Source organism: Kogia breviceps, chromosome 12 (assembly GCF_026419965.1).
Source record: "Kogia breviceps isolate mKogBre1 chromosome 12, mKogBre1 haplotype 1, whole genome shotgun sequence".
Classification (NCBI taxonomy): Eukaryota; Metazoa; Chordata; class Mammalia; order Artiodactyla; family Physeteridae; genus Kogia; species Kogia breviceps.
In genome coordinates, this window is record NC_081321.1 from 37,927,579 (window position 1) to 37,946,898 (window position 19,320).

Consider the following 19,320-nt stretch of genomic DNA (forward strand, 5'->3'; position numbering starts at 1 on the left):
GGAATATAGTCCAGGAGGGTTAATGGGAAAGGAGGGCTTCTTGGCCGGCTGTGGCTCTGGGCTGTATTCCTCCCACTGAAGCCTCTTTGCTGAACTCTACACTTGTGGAGCCCACAGCTTCCTGAATCTTCACACTACACGAGTCTAAAACTCCCTTCCCACCCGAGCTGCCTCTCCTCCCGCCTGGCCTCTCTCAGCTCCCTGTTCCAGGACACACACACACACACCACCCACCCCAGTGCCTAAGCAAGGCACCTGATACCTCGCTCCCTCCCTCTCCCACATCCCATCAGCCTCCAATTCTGGTTGATTCAACCAATGGATAACCTCTTGCATCCACCCATCATGCCCCATCCCCACTAAAACTGCTCTAGCCGAACGATGGTCTCTTCCATCACTTACTATGTACAGCGTACTCTGTTTACTACTTTATAGACATCATCTTTTTTTTTTTTTTTTTTTTTTTGCGGTACGCGGGCCTCTCACTGTTGTGGCCTCTCCCGTTGCGGAACACAGGCTCCGGACGCGCAGGCTCAGCGGCCATGACTCACGGGCCCAGCCGCTCCGCGGCATGTGGGATCTTCCCGGACCGGCGCACGAACCCGCGTCCCCTGCATCGGCAGGCGGACTCTCAACCACTGCGCCACCAGGGGAGCCCGACATCATCTTTTAATCCTCAGAACAATCACTATTTACAAGTGAGGAACAGAACTGAAGAACAGAGAGGTGATGTAACTTGGCCAAGGTCACACAGCTAGTAAGTAGCAATGCCAGACTCAGTCTGACGGCAGAGCCTACCCTCTTAATCATTCTTTGGTGATCACTGCTCTCAACCTTGCCTTCCGCAGTCCTTCCTGTGCAGTGCCACAAGAATCTTTAATTCCTTCAACGGAATTTACTGTAAGTGCCAGCAACTCTGCTGTAAACTGGAGATCTAAAACTGGGCAGATACTGGGCTCCAGGGCCACGGAGCCTAGTGGAATTTTCTGGTAGCTCACTAACACACTAATCTGGTCAGGCCTCCGTACCCAGCACAGTGTCTGGCATAAAGCAGGTGCTTAATGATTCCGGGTGGAAATGAGATGAAGTCGGTGGGACAGTCAGCTGGGGCCTTCTGTGAGCCTGTACCAAGGGCAGGGCGCAAGGGAGAGGGGCTGCTTTCCCAGTTCATTTTTCAGACAGTTTGTTTCACCTCCCTCCCGGCTGCGTCCTTGTCTCCTATCTTTTTCTCCTTCTGTGCTGCAAACCTTGCTTACGAGGCTCAGCTGTGTCCTTCGAGGTTGCTGATGGGATGGAGGGTGGGAGGTTGGAGGACGTCTTAGCTAATAGACGGCCAGCAGGACTGCGGAAAAGGGCCATCTTGGAGGCCAGAGGATATAAGGGCTGTGCCTGGGTACCTTGGCCTGCTGCAGCTTCCCTCAGCATCCCTGATATGACCCCCTGGCCATGGCTTATCAACAAATGGAGAGGGACTGAGAAGAGAGCCCAGGTACCCTCACCTGGGCTCTACCTCCCGGCTCTGGAAGGTTGCAGGTCCTCTGGCACTTGTCCAGGCTTCTGGCCCCAAGGATGGTTCCAGTCCAGTTCCCCCATCTCCTCCCCTGCACATTCCTGGGGGGCTGAGGCAGGGAGCTGGAACACTGACGGGCACCAGGCCAAACCTTCCTGGGACCAGCAGGTCACAGCCAGTCACTCTTGAGCCACTATGACAGTGGTAGAGCAGGGACACGGAGGAGAGATGGGCTCCTACTTCTCTGGGAAGTGGGGGGCAAGCTGGAGGGTGGTCTGTGAGGGGGGCATGGGGCTGGGGAGCAGTGGGGAGCTGACTGAGGCGAGAACAGAGTCCCCACACTTTCCTGGAGGCACATTTTTCTGGCTGGTGGTCAAGCTACCCGTGCATGACAGGGGCAAGGAAATGGTCACCAAACAGGCCTGCGGTGCTGATGGCGGTAGCCAGAGGGTGAGGAGAGGCTGGGAGAGCAGGAGAGAAGGCAGGGGCAGGTCTGGAGCTGTGCTAAAGGGAGGGGAACAGGCCTGCCTAGCAGGCAAGTTTGGTGGTATCTGAATGTGCAGGAGGTGCTTTCTCCCTCCAGCTTCTGCTTCTCCAGTGTGTGTGTGTGTGTGTGTGTGTGTGTGTATTCCACATACCCAGGAGACACTACATCTGCCCTTGAGTAATCAGTGCTCTGAAACGGTGGCTCCAGCCCAGTCGTGACCACTTTCCCTCAGGCCCAGAGCCCTCTCCCTGGCCCCCTCTCCTGCACCCCTGTTGGAGCTTCCAGTCTGCGCTTGCCGACCCACACCACCCCCCCGCCTCTCCCTGGGTCTCACTACCCACACTACCTCCTCCCAACATCCCCAGCCTTCCCCAGACCCTCATCTCAGGGGCTCCCTTCTTCCCGGGGCCCTTGCTCAGGACTCGAACTCTGCAGCCACTTTGCCCTCATGTTTTAGAGACTTGGCAGGGGCGGCTGCAGGAGCCCGAGGGAGGGTTCCATGTGGATCCAGAGCCCTGGCTGAGGAGAGGGCAACGCTGTGAGTAACCAGGCAAGCAGGCCATGCAGAGAAGGCCCTTCCTAGCATCGGAGCAGACCCCAATCCTGTCCCCAAATCCCACTCGGGAAGTGCTGGGGCCAGAGGAAGCTGAACACTCCAAAGACTCGGCACCAGACCCACTGCCCGTTTCCTCCCTCCAGAGAGGACACATCGAAAGGCCATGGGAGGCTGCAAAGATGGGGTCTGTAGAGGGAAACAAAAAAGAGAGGTGACGTCTGCAGGTCTGACTGAGAGAGAAGGCTGCAGGCCACTCCCTCCCCTCCTGGGATCAGTCCCCGGCTCCAGGATGGAGAGGCAGCCACCGGCTGCTCAGACTCCCCACCCAGGCCTCAGGAAGTCCTTCCTGTTCCTGCCTCGGAGCCCCCTCAACTAGGAGCTTTACCTCCAGAGAAATGGAGAGGCGGCGGACTCCCCTTAAACCTGCTGCAGGGCGGGCATGGAGCCTACCTCAGCATTCCCCCTCTCATTCCACAGAGGACTGGATCCTGATTTAATCTCCAGTCTCCCCCAGGCCTCAGCTGACGGTGCCGGCTGGGGTCCTGGGTGCCAGGCAAAGCAGCCACTGCTGTGCCCCTGCCGGGTTCTTCTCCTCCTACAGAGCCTGGCTTGTGTCAGTTCCTCCTGCAGGGCCCCATTTCTCTACCACACGCCTGACACTCACCGCAACTGCAATTGGAAATTTCACAGAAATTGCCTAATTGTTAGTCGAGATTCCTGCTCTGAGAGAATGTGAGCCCCCAGGGGGCAGGACCTGGCCCTGCTTTGCTCCATGCCTGCCGCATGCTTAGCACAGCCAGGGCTGTGGGCACAGAGGCCCTCAGGAGGCGCTTCTTCTTCTTTTTTAATTTTTTTTATTTTTTATTTTTTTTATTTATTTTTTTTTTGTGTGGTACGCGGGCCTCTCACTGTTGTGGCCTCTCCCGTTGTGGAGCACAGGCTCCGGACGCACAGGCCCGGCGGCCATGGCTCACGGGCTTAGTTGCTCCGCGGCATGTGGGATCCTCCCGGACAGGGCACGAACCCGTGTCTCCTGCATCGGCAGGCGGATTCTCAACCACTGCGCCACCAGGGAAGCCCATTCTTCTTTTTTTTAAAAAAATCAATTAATTTATTTAATTTTTGGCTGCATTGGGTCTGTTGCTGAGCACAGGTTTTTCTCTAGTTGTGGCGAGTGGGGGCTACTCTTCCTTGTTGGCGCGTGGGCTTCTCATTGCGGTGGCTTCTCTTGTTGTGGAGCACGGGCCCTAGGCACACGGGTTTCAGTAGCTGCGACACGCAGGCTCAGTAGTTGCGGTGCACAGGATTAGTTGCTCCGCGGCATGTGGGATCATCCCGGACCGGGGCTCGAACCCGTGTCCCCTGCCTCGGCAGGTGGATTCTTAACCACTGCGCCACCAGGGAAGCCCCAGGAGAGGCTTCTTGAGTGGAACAGGTAAACTCATCTCCCCCTCTCCCGCCATGGGTCCTTCTGCCTTCCTCATGGCTCCCTCAGCTCTGCCTTTCCTTCTGTTACCTTTCCACCCGGTTCTTGGCCCAGCTCTGTTGCTCACACTGCCTCAGTCTGTCTCTAGACCATCCTCTCCCTCCTCCAGGAAGTGCCCTCAGATTCGCCCCTCAAACCTCTCTAGGGTGCTATTCATGGGTCCCAAGCTCTGGACTAAGCACAGGTGTCAATCTTCTTTCCAGTCCCTTAACTTTACCTGGTGCCTTTACAGCTGGACTAGCTGGAGGATCTGTGTGTACTGATCAAGCCTCCATGGTGACTTTCTCATTCAATAAATCCAGTCCCTCAACTCAAATCTGAAGGACAAATATGTACTAATCCCTGTGCGGGGCTTTGTCCTTTAGGGAGAGTTGATGCCCTCCTCTCCTGCCGTCAGCCTTTGTATTCTCTAACTCCCCACAGCCCCAGGCTCCCGTCCATGCAGAGGTGAACTCCTGGCTATATCTCTCTTTGTCTCTTTCTCTCTCCCCTCACCCAACAACAACCCTACAGTGAAAGGGAAAGGAAAAGAGCGAGCGCATTGGAGGGCGTACCTGTGATTGGGGGTTCAGGTCAGCAGATGGAAGTCACCAGAGGACAAGGAGAGGCGAGCAGGCCTAGGCCCCGGGCCCCTCCTTGTTGCCCTTCCAAATGCTGCGGCGGCTGTGATTGCTGACATGCGTACACGCATACACATCCTCCCTTCTCCACGCTGGGCTGTCTCTGATGCTCATCTAGCTCTGGAGCTCAAAGACCTGTTGCTTCCACTCAGCATCTTCTCACTCAGCATCCTGTCCTCTGCGTGGACCTCCAGGTTGTCAGTGAGCAGGCAGAGGAAGTGGGGTCTCAGTGAGAAGCCAGACTGTGAATGGTTTCACCCTAGCCAGAAAAGGTGAAAATGTCCCCTTCTAGGGGCAGAAAGCAGCCACGGTCCTAGGGAGCAGCTCTGGGGGAGGAGTGGCCAAGGTGACCCCCTGGATCTGAGTCCTCAACTCGGGATTACTTCCTGCAGCCTGGGCAATGGGGGTGCTCACGACGGGGCCAGCTCTTCCCTGCAATGAGCCACCTGCTGTTCCTCTCTAGAACGGTCCTTTCAGCTCTGTGGTCTATAAACCTGACCTCAAGAGGAAGACGAAGCTGCAGGAGGACCAGCTGAGGCGGGCTGGGCCCAGGGGATCCACCTCCGTGTCAGGCGCCGCCTGGGGCTGCCTGAACCAGGGTCCTTAGCCTTGAACTCCACAAGGGCTGGAGGTGAGCAAACGGACCCCGTAAGGTCTGGGGAAAATCTTGCAAATACGATTTTTAGCCCAACCTTGCAGAGCTCGGTCTCAAGGCACAAGGTTGGAGAAGGCTGCCCCCTAGAGCCAGGATCAAAGAATTCTTTATGGACAGCCCGCCATTCTTGCCTTTATTTATTGCACAGATGTTTATTGAGTTCCTACCTAAGCCCCTGGCATTAGACTAGGTACTGGGGATACAGAAGTGATCAAGGCAGGCAATTGGGTGACTAACCATCAGAGTTTTCCCTAGACTCAGGGGTTTCCTGGAATGTTGGACGTGTGTTGGTAAAACCAGGACAGTCCTAGGCAAACTGAGAGGAGTTGGTCCCCAACAGGTAAAGCCCCTGCCCTCATGGAGTTTATATTCCAATGGGATGGAAAGGGTGGAGCTGGAAAGGATAAACAAATACACGAGACAATTTCACATCGTGATATCACTTATCACAAGATGTAAGACAGAGTAGGGGACTGTACTTTAGAGAGGAAGGACAGGATTGCCTTTCTGAGGAAGTAACATGTGACCTGAGGTTTGAATGACGAGCAAGACTTACGAATCTTATGAGCACTCGGAGGAGAGCTCTCCAGGCACAAAGTTACCAAGACCCCGGGGCAGGAACAGCTTGGCACATTCAAGAAACAGAAAGAAGGCCAGTGTGCCTGAAGTGAAATGGGCAAAGGTGAGACTAGTTGGAGGTGGCAACTGATTTCTTTACCCCAATTGCTATGGAAGCTACTGAAGGGACTTAAGCAGGGGAGTGCCATGTTCTGGTTGTTTTATTTTAAAGACTATTCCAGCTGCTGGCTGGAGAGTGGATTGGAGGGGAAGGAACGAGCAGAGGATGACCACGTAGGGAGCTGCAGCAAGTGGGGAGGTGGTGATGATGGTGCCTGGACTGAGCAGTGTCTTGGGGAGAAAGGACAGGGCAGACCCAACCGTACTTGCTAATGAGTTGGACATAGGGCGTAAAAGAAGGAGAGGACCAGGTGGTGCCTAGGTTTGGGGCTGGAGCTACAGTAGACAAGGATATACCCCAAAGGACATCAGAGGTCCCTCTGTGTGGGGATTACGAAGCAAAGAGGAGGAGCTTCCCTGGTGGCGCAGTGGTTGAGAGTCCGCCTGCCGATGCAGGGGACGCGGGTTCGTGCCCCGGTCCGGGAAGATCCCATGTGCCGCGGAGCGGCTGGGCCCCGTGAGTCATGGCCACAGAGCCTGTGTGTCTGGAGCCTGTGCTCCGTAACGGGAGAGGCCACGACAGTGAGAGGCCCGTGTACCGCAAAAAAAAAAAAGCGCAAATTGGAGGAAGCCCTGACACGTCCAAGAAACTCAATGAACTGCCATATAGCTCGGTAGGGGTATCCTTGATGTCGCATTGTGGGAGGAGATCTATGTCTGGAATGTGCCTGCTTTGGGGGAATGAGAAAGAAATGTCTTAGGAGACAAGATGTCTGTAGGTGGGAGTTAGGAGTCTGTCTTAATACTGGTGGGGCCAATTTAAAAGTGACTTCAGAGGGATTGGTAGTTCAGACAGGTTATCCCTAAACTAGACGTTTACATGACCTGAAATGGAATGAGGGATGGTGTGTTAGGGAAATGAGGTTAGCCGTAATGACCCCGAAATCCCAGTGGCTTAGCACGAAGAAAAGGGTTTATTTTTCATTCATATTACGGTCCAATGCAGGTTTGGGGAATGGAGTGGGTAGTTCTGTTCATTCATTCATTCATTCAAGGGAAGGGTCCCAGGCTCCTTCCATCATGTGGTGCAGCTGTCTTCAACATGTGGCCTCTAAAATCATCACAGAATGGGAAGAGGGGATGAGGGCTGCATGGGAGATTGTACGGGTCCAGCCTGGCAATGGCACACATTGCTTCTGCTTTGATTGCACCGCTCAGAACTCACTCTCATGGCATCCGTTTAACTGCAAGGAAGCTGGGAAGCGTTCAAAGTTCCTATTTAGGAGGTCATGTGACGGAGGAAGGATGCTAAGGGTGAACACTGGTGGTCTCTGTCACAGGCAGGGAGAATGGCGATCTCTCTTGGGGCTGGGGGCTGGGCAATGGTGTCTGTCTTGGGTTGGGATGGGAGTGCACTCTCTGAAAGCACCTTGGGAAGGAAGCTGATGTGGGGAGAGGAGCATGCGTGGTGCATACCAGTGTGCTTTGCAGCTTCATAACCCTCCCATGCTTTCCCTTCTCATGGCCTTTCTCAAGATAAGATCTTAATTATCCCACTTCTCACCACAGAAATAGCCTTGTGAATGCTTTCTCTTCTACAATGTTCTTTTCCCATCAAATCCAACTTGGATACCAAATAATCTTCTCAAGGCATGGTTTATGTCATGCTAGCCCTGTTCAATAATAACAAGAACAACGATTTCAACAACAGCGATAATAATTTGTCAGATTACCGTGTTGAGTGCTTTAACTGCAGTATCTCAGTGTCTCTCGATTGCTATAACAAGCCAATGATGTATCATCATTCCCACTACACAGATGGAGCGACAGGGGTTCCGAGAAGTTCCTGTGCTGTCAAATATGGTAGCCACTAGCCACGTGTGGCTATTTACATTAAAATCAATTAAAAATTCAGTTCTTCAGTCATACTAGGCATATATCAAATACTCAACAGCCACATGTGATTCGTAGCTGCCATTCTGGAGATGGCAGATATAGAATATTTTCTTCTTGGCAGAAAGTTCTCCTGAGTTAGGGGAAACCTGCCCAGGTCTCACAGTAAGTGGTGATCCCATCTGAGCATAAAATCCTTCAACAGCTCTGTATTGCTTCCACATTTCAGAAAAAGTGTCAGCCTGCTCTTAACCTACATCCTGGGCCCAGGCTCCCGTTACATAATTATCTCTCGTAATTGTCTTGCACAACCTCACTCTCCAGTGTGACGAGTTCGTTAACTCCTCTCCAATACTCCTGACATGTGCACTCATAATAAATATTTTTGCTCTCCTCCTTTCTGTCTGCCCAGCTAGTTAATTGCTACCTGACCTTAAGGTTCAAATAGCTTAAATATTTCTTGAATCAGTGCCCTCTTCCCCATTCTCACCGCCTCAGCCTGAACCACCTTTCAGGCTCTCCTCATGTGGCAACCTTTCTGCTGCTACTAACCATACTTGCCGACATTTATTAAGCACCTGCTACATACTTGCCACTCTTCTAAGCACTGCCTCTTCATCATAACACGTTGAAGTAGACACCACAGCTGTCCCCTGTCCCCATTTTACAGACGGGGTACCTAAAGCACGGGGAGGTGAAGAATTTGTCCGAATGACCTCTCTGCTTTCTAGTCTTTTCGAAGGAAGTTCACCCTCACACTATTACCCTGGTCACATTTCTAAAACACAGAACCGTTACTTCCCTCCCCTGGCTGCACAGAGACAGGGGAAAGCCTTCTCGGCAGAGCAAGCAAGGCCCTTTATGTTCAGAACATTTCCAACCTCAAAACCCATTACTCCACCCACAGACCACAAACTACTTACAGTTTCCCGAACCTGCCATGTTATTTCTTCCTTCTGGGCTGTCACACAGGCTGCTCCCACTGTGTGGAGGACTGTTATCCCTGCCAGCCATCTCTGGAACCATCCGTGGCAGTGCACTCTGGCCCACGGGGCTCGCTCCCTCCTCTGAACAGCCAGCACTAACTCTCTCCATCAGTGGCTCCCAAAGGAGGGCTGGATGCCAGCTCACCTCATTAAAATCACTTCTCATTAAAAAATATATATACTCCCGAGATTCAAATTTAATAAGTCAGGGGTGGAGTCTGGGGGTCTTTTTTTTTTTTTAAAAAAAGAAGCTCCCCAGACTATTCTGAAATGAGGCAAATGTGGTTTACATTGCTTGCTTGGCAATTAATCACATCCTGCCTAGATTTCTTGTGTATGATCCCCTTTATTGTTATTTAATTCTTACCTTCATTCACTCACATTCATCTATTCAACCAATGTTTACTAAAGGGCTACGATGTGCTGTGAACTCTTCTATGTGTTGGTGTGAATGAAAGAGGCACAGTTGCTATTCATGGAGATTACATTCCAGAGAGATGTGATAGCAGAATAATGGCCCCCCAACATGTCAATGTCCGGATCCCCAGAATTTGTGAATACATTACTTTACATGGCAAAAAGGATTTTGCTGATGTGATTAATTTAAGCATCTTGAGATGGGGAAATTATTTTGGATTATCCAGGTTCTTAATCATAAGGGTCCTTATAAGGGAAAAGAAGGAGGCAGCAGAGCTGGCAAGAGAAAAGGAGATGATGTAATGACAGAAGCAGAGGTCCGAGTTGTGTGACTGTTTGCTTTGAAGATGAAGGAAGACATTCAGGAGTCAAGGGATTCGGGCAGCTCAAGAGGCTGGAAAAGGCAAGGAAACAGATTTTCCCCTCGAGCCTCCAAAAGGAAGGCAGCCCTGCCATCCCCTAGATTTTAGCCCTCTGAGTTCCTTTTTTGGACACCTACCTACAGAACTGTAGGATAATAAATGTGTGTTGTTTGAAGCCACTAGATCTGTGGTACTTTGTTACAGCAGTGAAAAGAAATAACTACAAAGTATATTGGCTACTTATTTTGTGCCAGTATGTGACCCCCCCCCCCCAACTAGATTATAAGTGTCTGAGGGCTCCGTATGTTGTGTTTTTTTATTTTCCCTGCCGGCTCCCAGCGTGGCACTGGGCCCACAGTGGGAGCTCAGTATACACCTGCTATAGATTCCAGTCTCTACCCTAGAATTGTCTGATTCTGATGGGAGTGATGTTTGGTAGATTTGGGGTGGGAGGATGAGGCTTGCGAAGATTAAAGGAGAAGGGAGCTGTCCTTGAGGGTGAGGTGTTTGACGTTAGAAGATGATGGGGCAGAGGTTCCGTGAGAAGAATCTTCTGAAACTCGCTTAATCCCTGAGGAGGGAACCTGATGGATAGATAGGGGTGGAAGGAATCATACTCACTGTGTACGTTCATATATCTTAATTTTTATATCTTGTTTTTTTAAAACAAGTTTATTTTCTTTTTTATTTTTTAATTTTATTTATTTATTTTTGGCTGTGTTGGGTCTTCGTTTCTGTGCGAGGGCTTTCTCTACTTGCGGCGAGCGGGGGCCACTTCATCGCGGTGCGCGGGCCTCTCACTGTCGCGGCCTCTCTTGTGGAGCACAGGGTCCAGACACGCAGGCTCAGTAGTTGTGGCTCATGGGCCCAGTTGCTCCGCGGCATGTGGTACCTTCCCAGACCAGGGCTCGAACCCGTGTCCTCTGCATTGATAGGCAGATTCTCAACCACTGCGCCACCAGGGAAGCCCTTATATCTTGATTTTTAACGAGAAATTTATTTACATCTTAAATTTTAAACGAAAACGTGATAAATTTTAAAAGTAATCACGGCAGCTGGCTTGTACACCCATACATTTCCGGGCCCCGCCAGGGACCAAATATCCTGTAGCTCAGAGGACGAACCCCGGAACCTGCCATTTTAGGCGGAATCCCCAAATGATCAGGGGCCCGAGGACTCAAGGCCAAGCCCAAGACGCGCCCTCCACTGTGGTTCCGGGCGCGGGCGGCCTCCGGCCGGGGAGGGCGCTGTGCCGGCGGCGCAGGGGGCGGGCCGGGGGCGGAGCGCGGGCGGCCGGCGGCTGCGGCTCGGCCCCCGGCTCCCGGCTCCCGGCTCCTGCTCCGGGCCCTGCACCTGTGACTGTCGGCTACGCTCGCCTTCTGCGCCCGGCGCCCGCAGCCCCATGGCCCCGTCCCGCCTGCAGCTCGGTCTCCGCGCCGCCTACTCCGGCCTCAGTTCCGTGGCCGGCTTCTCCATCTTCCTCGTCTGGACGGTGGTCTACAGACAGCCGGGGACCGCGGCCATGGGGGGGCTCGCAGGTACCTCGGGGCGCGCGGGGGTCGCTGGGTCCCGGCTCCGGCCGCGCGGACGCGGGCGCGCGGCTGCGGGGAGGAGCCGGCGTCTCCGCCGGCTCCTCGCGGGCGGCGCTTCCCGGGGGAGCGGGTGGAGTGTTTACCAAAAACTGGCCGTGGGCAGAGCAGGCCCCGCGCGGGCCCGGGCTCCTGGGCATCCTCGGGGGGCCTCAAGGACTCAATGCCCGCCCGAGGCGCCGATGTTCCACATGTGCCATTTGCACCAGCCCCGCCGACCCCGGGTTGGCCCGTCCGCCCTCCACCCTGGGCCCAGTGACAGCGTCCTCCCTGCACTCCCGCTTCTCTCGCCACCTCCTTCGCGCGGCCAGGTGTGAAGACCCGGAGGTCTTCACACACACACACACACACACACACTTGTGCTGGGGGATCCGCGCCCCTTCCCTGGGGACTGGGTGAGGGCAGAGAAGAAGTAAGTGGAAAGGAGGGCTGGGGGTTCCCGGGGAAGCCCATGTGCCTCCTTCCAGGGTGGAGTCCACCGCCAACGGAGTCGCCAGCGGAGTCCTCATCGGAGCCCCGGAGGACCGCGCTAGGGATCTGATGGAAACTGGACTTTTTTTCCCACCACGCTGGTGTCTCTTTGCTACTCTTCTGCTGTGGCTCCTGGGCCAAGGTCGGCTAAGCCCCGCCGACCGCCCTTTCTGTGCCTCAAGGAGGCCAGAGGAGGCTTGTACCGGCGTTGAGAACGTCAGTGTGCTGGTGGCGGTCGGGTGCTTACCAGTGCTCTGTACTCGCTGTGCACCTTTGGGCATGTTGTTAACCTCTCTGTGTTGTAGAATTGGTGTGACGACGGAGCATATTATTTCTACTTGCTAACTTTTTTTCTTTTTAATGCTTGCTATGTGTCAGGCACTGTGTTAAGCAAACTGCTTCCATCATCTCATTTAATCCTTACATTAGTCCTATGAAGTAGGCATTATTATTGGGTCCATTTTACAGGTCAGGCTTAAACTGAGGCTTAGTGTAAATAAATAGCTGACCTAGGGTTACACAGCTACATGAAATTATATGTGTGGGGAAAGCACTTTGGGAAAAAATACATGTAAGGTTCATAGTTTTGCACAGGATGATCTTACTCCATAATTAAACTCCTCTGCCAAAAGAGCCCTAAATGGACTTACTAAAAATAACTAGATTTGCTCATTGCCCCAAAGGTTACTGAGTGCCACACCTGGGTCAAGAAGGGATGGGAGGTGGGGCTTCTGCCCTGTAAGAGGGGTGTAGGTAACCACGGCCTAAGCAATGCCAAGCAGAGCACTTGGGTGCTCCGAGGAAGGGCACATGGTTGCCCGGCTGGGCTGCTCTCATGCCTGGCTAGATGCCCCACCTGTGGTTCCTCCCGGAGGGCCAGCCTGCCACCTCTGCTCAGTTATCTGCAGACGCCTGGCTCCTTTCCCTGCTGCACCCCACCACCCACCATCTTCCTCATGGTTCTCTTGTCCTTGCAGTGTTTTCCTATTTCCTGTCAGCCTGCTGCTTTCCCCTCAGGAAGGCGGTGTGACTCTTCAGGCGAGGCCCAGGGGTTGCCCTGATGAGACTTGAGATGAGGGGGCCGGTTGGGGCTGAGGAGGGAGGGTTGCCCCTGGGATCAGAGCTGGGTGTGTTGGAGTCTGGCCTGGTGGAGTGAGCCCCACCGAGCTGTGTGACCATGGGCACGTCGATGCCTCCTGGGCCTCAGTTTCCTCATCCGTAAGGAATGGAAGGAGATGCCGCTGACAGGGGTGTTGTGGGAGACCCCGTTCAGATCTGGAATGCTACAGCTGTATGTCCTCTCCCCGAGTCATCCATCTTTCAGCTGCCTGTCGGGGGGCAGCTCCAGGGAGTCCCGGGGTTTCCCACTGACCTGAGCCCTGCCCTCTCTCCCTCCCTGCAGATTTCCCTTGGCCTCTGAGGCAGGCCAGCTGTGGAGCTGCCCACAGCAAGAGGTGCTAGGGCAGCAACCAGCTGGAGCAGGGTCCTGGCACCTCCCTGACAGCCATCGCAGAACCAAAGCTGCCTGGTGATGGTGGTGGTAGCAGTGTAGCAGGTGGGGGAGGGTTGCCAGGGCCACACACCCTCTCCGCCCTGAATGGGTGCTGAGAGGGTCTGCAGCCAGTCAGCCTCTTCCTCTTTTGGGGTGAAGCATCAGCAGATTTGTGAGTACCCCACTTCTGACTTGGCATTTTCCAGAAACTGCTGAGTCACCAGAGGGCAGTCCCAGCATGCTCCTTCCCCTGTGTGCCAGGCGGGGCTGCTGGGGGCTGTTGATTTCCTGGAGTCCTGGGAAAAACGTTCATGGGTAGAGACCCAGTCTCTCCCATCCTGGTGTGCGTCTGGGAAGAACTGGCTTGGAGGAGAGGCGGAAGAAATAGTTTTGCTATGGGAACGCTTGGGAAAAAGACTTGCTCTAGGTCTAGTAGACCGAGGAAAAAGAATAAGAATAGAAAAGTTGCCCAGGAGTCTAATGAGCTCTGTGTTCTTCCCCATGAGCTGTGAGTGAGAGAGGAGCAGGGGTGGAGGGCAGGGGTGTAGGAAGGGAGTTGGACCCAGGTCCAGTGGCTCACTTGTCTGTGTTTCCCTGTGAGCTCCCCTGGGCTCCTCCTGGCCCCTCACCTCCAACCCAGCCGCTGGGGGTACTTTCACTGACCGTCTGTGTGCCTTCCTTGTCCTGGGCCTGTCAGCTCTGAGCCCCGAGCCACAGAGCAGAGCCCTGCTCCTTGAAACAGGTGGGGTGGAGTGAGGGGTGAGGTCTGGGGTGGACGTGCATCCGCGTGGGCCTGGGAAACTGTCCGTTCTGCCCTGAGTTATGCAGACCAGGCTTCCTGGAGTCCAGAGTGTCCCAGGGAAGTGAGCAGGGCTGAGGTGTGGGAGGGACCGGAGTGGGGGTGGGGGGCTTGTGCTCCTTCACTGACCCCCTGGGTGGAGTTTGGGGAGATCCCTCTTCTAAGGACAGAGGCGGGAGCCAGGGCCGGTGGGGACGGGCCTGCTTCCAGATGTGGCTTGTGTTTATCTGGAGGCCAGGCCTGTGTGCAGGGCAAGTGAGAGGTGGGGCGGGATGCTCCTGCTTATTAACAGAGAGCTGGGGCCTGACACACCCGAAATGGTCATCTTCCTCTTCCTCTCGCTCAGCCCTTTTTGGTACGTGGATGTACATGTGTGTGTGTGTGGGGGGGGGTTCTGGGGGCACCTCTGGAGTGTGGCCATAAGAGAGGGCATTACACAGGCCTCTATTTCAACATTTCCTAACCCAGAAATTGCTGAGTCACAGGGGAAATTGCTCTGACCTTATTTTTCCCCTCAGCTGGCTTCTAGAATCTTTGAGTGGTAAAGCATCTGAGAGCCAGCTATCTCAGCCCCTCCGTGGCATAGTGAGCAGATAGAGGGCAAGTGGAGCAGTCGCAAAGGTACCCATCCGACGGTTCCTTGGATGTGCTCAGCGACAATACGCTTCCTTCCTCGGGCCCTTTAAGAGACCAAACAGCTCCCCCAGTGACCACTTAGGACCCGTGTGAGAGGATTGGGAAAGACTTCTGGAAAAGGTGGCCAGCACACCATCCATCCAGATCACGGAAAACATTAAGCTGAAGCCGGGGGACTGTTCTTCTGTCCACCTCTGGCCTAACCCAGAAATTGCTTCCTGCCTAAGCCGGGATGGAGACAAGCTTGTCTTGCCTCACCCTGATCCCAGGGCTGGAGGGACCCATGTTCCAGGCCCCCAACCCCTGAGGAAGGCTGAGGGTGGGCAAAGGCAGAGCTGGGAGAGTGCGGGTCAAACAGCGTGTGAAGGGAGGCGGCAGGTGTTGGCAGAGCTGAGTCCTCACTAGCAGGGAACCCTGGGTCACCGTTTCCAGGCTGGCGGCACCTTTGGGCTCCCCCACTTTCAGATGTGGAAGCACCGAGGCTCTGAGAGTCACGAGCAGCACAGCAGTGCCAGGCCCAGGTTTCCTGGCTGGCAGTCTCGTGGTTTTCTGGCCCTTGCCAGGCTGCCTGAATTGTGACAGCTTCTGAGCTGGTAATCAGAGCAGAGATCTGTGATGACATTCCCCCCCCCCGCCTTTTTATTTTCCCCCAACTTAAAAAAAATTATGAAATATTGCAGGCAAGTAAAAAAGGATAGGCAATTTCGTGAACTCCCTCATTCTTACCATTCAGCCTAAAAAAATAAACTATCATAGGTTCAGTGAAAGCACTCTCCCACCCCAATCTCCCTGTCAGCTTCTCTTCCTTCTCTCCCTTGCCAGAGCTGACCACTTTGCCCAGCCTTCCCGTGCTACTCTGCATGCAGCGTGTGCGGCTCACTTTTTGAAGGGCCTCCTGATTCCTAGGATCCAGCGGTCTACACACAGGTGGACGGCTTGCAGCTGGCTCTGCCTCGTCCCTCATTCCTCCCTTGTCGGGACCCTGCGGCCCTGTCCTGGACCCTTCTTCCTTGCCAATGGAACTGATATTTGCTCCACTCTCTGGGCTGCGGCGGCAGGCACGGCCCGGCACAGAGGGCATTCATTGTATTGGCTGAGCGGCAGCTGGCATCGTAGGGGAAGTGCCCAGCCAGGCCCAGAGGGCAGGCCCAGGACAGGCTGGGGGCATCTTGCCTGCCCTTTCAGCAAACGAGTTAGTAAAATGGAGTCTGGCAGGGGACTTCCCTGGCGGTCCAGTGGTTAAGACTCTGCGCTTCCACTTCAGGGAGCATGGGTTGATCCCTGGTCAGGGAACTTAGGCCCCGCATGCCTCGCGGTGTGGCCTAAAAAGGAAATTAATAAAATGGCGTCTGGCCAAGAGCAAGAAGAAGGCCACTTGGGCACTGGGTGGCCCTGGGGGTTTTAACCACTGGGCCTCCCCATCCCATAAAACCAATACGTGGAATTTGGGAAGAGCCCCACTGCCAAGAGCTCAGCCACAGGCCTCTGAAGGCCGGGGAAGTAAGAGCATCAGGGTGGGAGGAACGCTTCCCACATCTGTGGCCCCCAGGGTGGATGGGTAGTGGGGAGTCCCCGGAAAGCAGGGTGGGCTGCAGCAGTCCTCAAACTTTCTGACTTTAGGACCCCTTTACACTCTTGAAAAAGTGGTGAGACCCCAAGGAAATTTGTTTATGTGGGTTATATCTATCGATATGTACTGTATTAGAAATTAAAACTGAGAACAGTTTTAAGCATTTTAAAGTAATATTGAAAATAACATCGTGTTAACATAAGTAACATTTTTTTGTAAGAAATATTCAGATTTTCCAAAACAAAAAAATTAGGGAGAAGAATGACATAGTTTTATATTTTTTGCAGATCTCTTTAATGTGTGGCTTAGTAAAAGGCAGCCAGATTCTCCTAGCTGCTTTTGCATTCACGTCTTCTTCATGTCACAGGCCACGTGGCCTCCAGCAAACTCCACTTTACCGGGAGAGTGAAAAGGCCAACACTACTGTTTTTATGCGAAGAGCCTGGCCTGGGGGACCTGCAGGGCTGTGGGGGGGTCGGCAGGTGAGGAGAGGGGCGCTGCCTGAGCCGTCTCTCCCGGCAGGTGTGCTAGCGCTGTGGGCCCTGGTGACGCACGTGATGTACATGCAGGATTACTGGAGGACGTGGCTCAAGGGGCTGCGCGGCTTCTTCTTCGTGGGCGTCCTCTTCTCGGCCGTCTCCGTCGCCACTTTCTGCACCTTCCTTGTGCTGGCCGTCACCGGACACCAGAGTAAGGGCCTCCGCAAAGGGAGGGCGTGGGAGGGCCGGTGGGTGGAGCACTCAGGAGACCCGGGATTCCTGTCCTGGGTTCAACACTTATGTCCAAGGGACTGGACAGACCATTTAACCTCCCTGTGCCCGGGTTTTCTCGTTGTAAAAGTGGGGAGAATGGACGCCCCCCACCCAAGCCCCTGGGTTGGAATGGATCAACGAAACGCGTGGGAAGTGTGTGCTGCATTCAGCACCCAGGAGTCTGTGGTTAGCTGCCCTTTTTAGCCTCCAGCGGAGCTCTTGGATGGGAGCGCCCCCTGGTGGCTGCAGTCTGCAAGTAGCCAAAGGCTCTTCCTGCCCGCTCTGATGCTGAAGCAGATTGGAAGGCAGTAGCCTAGGGTCAGTGTCACAGAAGCAGAGCGGATGATACAGCCCTGTGATTAGCCAACCCTGACCTTCCCTCATCCCCACTGCTTCCTGCCTGCAAACTCTGAATGCTCTAAAACCTCTATCACACCTGATCTCTCCATTGGCTCAGTTCAGCCTCTGTTGGAGGCTGTGGGGAAGGATGGCCTGGGGCTTGTGGTCTGGTGGCTTAGGGTCAAGGGCAAGGTCCTCTCAAGTCACGGTTGGGTTCTTCTCCCCTGCAGGCCTCACAGACCCCAACAGCTACTACCTCTCCTGTGTGTGGAGCTTCATTTCCTTCAAGTGGGCCTTCCTGCTCAGCCTCTATGCCCACCGCTACCGGGCTGACTTTGCTGACATCAGCATTCTCAGCGATTTCTGACCTGAGCGATGAGGTCTCCGCACCCTGGTGGTCCTCAGGACCTGGACTCAGCCTCTGAGACATCGGGCGGGCCTGTATACCCCCTGGGAACCCCAGAACCGAGGCAGAAAATATACAGCGGGAGGACGGTGGTCTCCCTGGGAGCTGTCCTGTCCCCTTTGGGGGAACCCTGGGTGCCGTGGAAAGGGGTCCTGCCATGTTGCTCATCAGCCTGACTGGAGGGCAGCTTTAGACCTTTTCAAGTGGATCTATTTTCTTAGCACTCAGTGGGCAATCTTTCTAAGCAGGGCCAGGGCAACAGGCAAGGGGTAGGACAGTGGGGCCTTGACCTGTGCCTGGGGGGCAGGGTCCCTGCTGCCCTGGACGCTTTCCCTCAGGCGGGGCGGGACCCTGGGGAGGTCAGGTCAGGTAAGGGATCTCTAGTAGAGACTTCTCAACCCCTTACCCCAGCACCCCCATCTTCTTGTCCCCCAAGAGTCAGGCAGCTGAACTCGCTGGTCCCAGGGATGGTGACATTTGCTTCTCTCCCCAAGGCCTGGGGACCTGAGGGGAGTTCACCACCCCCCCTCCCACCCACCCACCCTGATCCTTGCAGAGGTGGTTCCCACCAGTATGCTAGAGCCGTCCTCCCCTTCACCACACACCCCAGAGCAGGGCGCCCCAAATGAGGCCAGACTAAGGGTCTTGGGGAAGGTGCTCCTGCCCCCCGAAGGGCTTTGGGGAAGGGGGCAGCACGGGGTGGGCTAGAAGGAACCCCCAAACCTGTGCCAGGCACCTCCAGCCCAACATTTCCACTCGGCCTTCTCATGCCTGCCCCTCATGGCACCCAGACTGCCCCTGGCCCCCTCCCCCACTCCCTGCCCCTGCCCTTCACCTAGAGCTTTTTTCTCTTTTAAAATCTCCCTTCTGAAGGACACACTCTGCTTTACTGCCTATACACTGGCCCAAGGGCTCACCTAACTCGGAAGGGAAGGGGCTCCATCCATCTTTTTATCTTAGGTTGTCATTTTGCACGGTCTACCCCTTTCCCACCTGATGTGTCCTGCCCCCCAGCTCTTTGCCTTATCTGTGTCACTGTCACTTTAGCAGAAATACAGCAGGCATTTGTATCAGCTAGCCTCTGGTGCTTTCTTATGGGGTGGACTGTGGGAGTGCTGGGTGGGAATGGGGGTCTCCAGTCACCTCACTAAGCCATTTCCTTAGCTCAGAGGGGACCCTCTCTCTCAGGTCCCACTTGGCACGGGGGAACCCACAGTCCCCTGTGGGCTCTCCTCCTCCAGCCCCCTCAGCGAACCCCCCCAGCCAGGGCGAGGGTGACCCTGGCACAGTCTCAGCAACGTCTGTGGGACTGAGTGCCTGTCGCCCTAGGAGGCCAGGACAGATGGGAAGGGAATGAACCCACTTCCCTTCATATTCTCCAGGCTGTGAGGGTTGGGGCCAGCTCGGAGGTGATGAGGCCACTCCTTCTGCTGTGGCTGAAGAAGCCTGGCCGCCTCAGAACCATAAAGACGGGCGCCATGGGATGAGCTCACCCAGGCCTGCTGTCTCACCCATTCTCTCTTCTAGGCTCAGTAGATGCTTAAGAAGTCAGGGTGCATTAGAGCAGGAAGGAACCAAACAGTTTCTATTTCAGGAGCCTTTAACTGATAAACAGA

The 19,320-nt window shown here is 54.6% G+C and overlaps 2 protein-coding genes across 2 annotated transcripts in view; both read left to right on the forward strand.

The window, feature by feature from the left end:
* The window catches only part of PFKM (phosphofructokinase, muscle), a 478,771-nt gene that overhangs the window by 107,319 nt on the left and 352,132 nt on the right, over positions 1-19,320 (forward strand). The window lies entirely within an intron of this gene.
* SLC48A1 (solute carrier family 48 member 1) lies at positions 10,924-18,777 on the forward strand. The gene is made up of 3 exons (XM_059082756.2): positions 10,924-11,188; positions 16,730-16,897; positions 17,529-18,777. The coding sequence occupies exons 1-3, from the start codon at positions 11,053-11,055 to the stop codon at positions 17,663-17,665; spliced, it is 441 nt and encodes a 146-aa protein (XP_058938739.1). The 5' UTR covers positions 10,924-11,052; the 3' UTR covers positions 17,666-18,777.

Coding starts and splice junctions, on each gene's coding strand:
- SLC48A1 (XM_059082756.2), top strand. CDS start 11,053: ATGGCCCCGTCCCGCCTGCAGCTCGGTCTCCGCGCCGCCTACTCCGGC. Junction 11,189..16,729: donor GGCCATGGGGGGGCTCGCAG/GTACCTCGGGGC, acceptor CTCTCCCGGCAG/GTGTGCTAGCGCTGTGGGCC. Junction 16,898..17,528: donor GGCCGTCACCGGACACCAGA/GTAAGGGCCTCC, acceptor TCTCCCCTGCAG/GCCTCACAGACCCCAACAGC.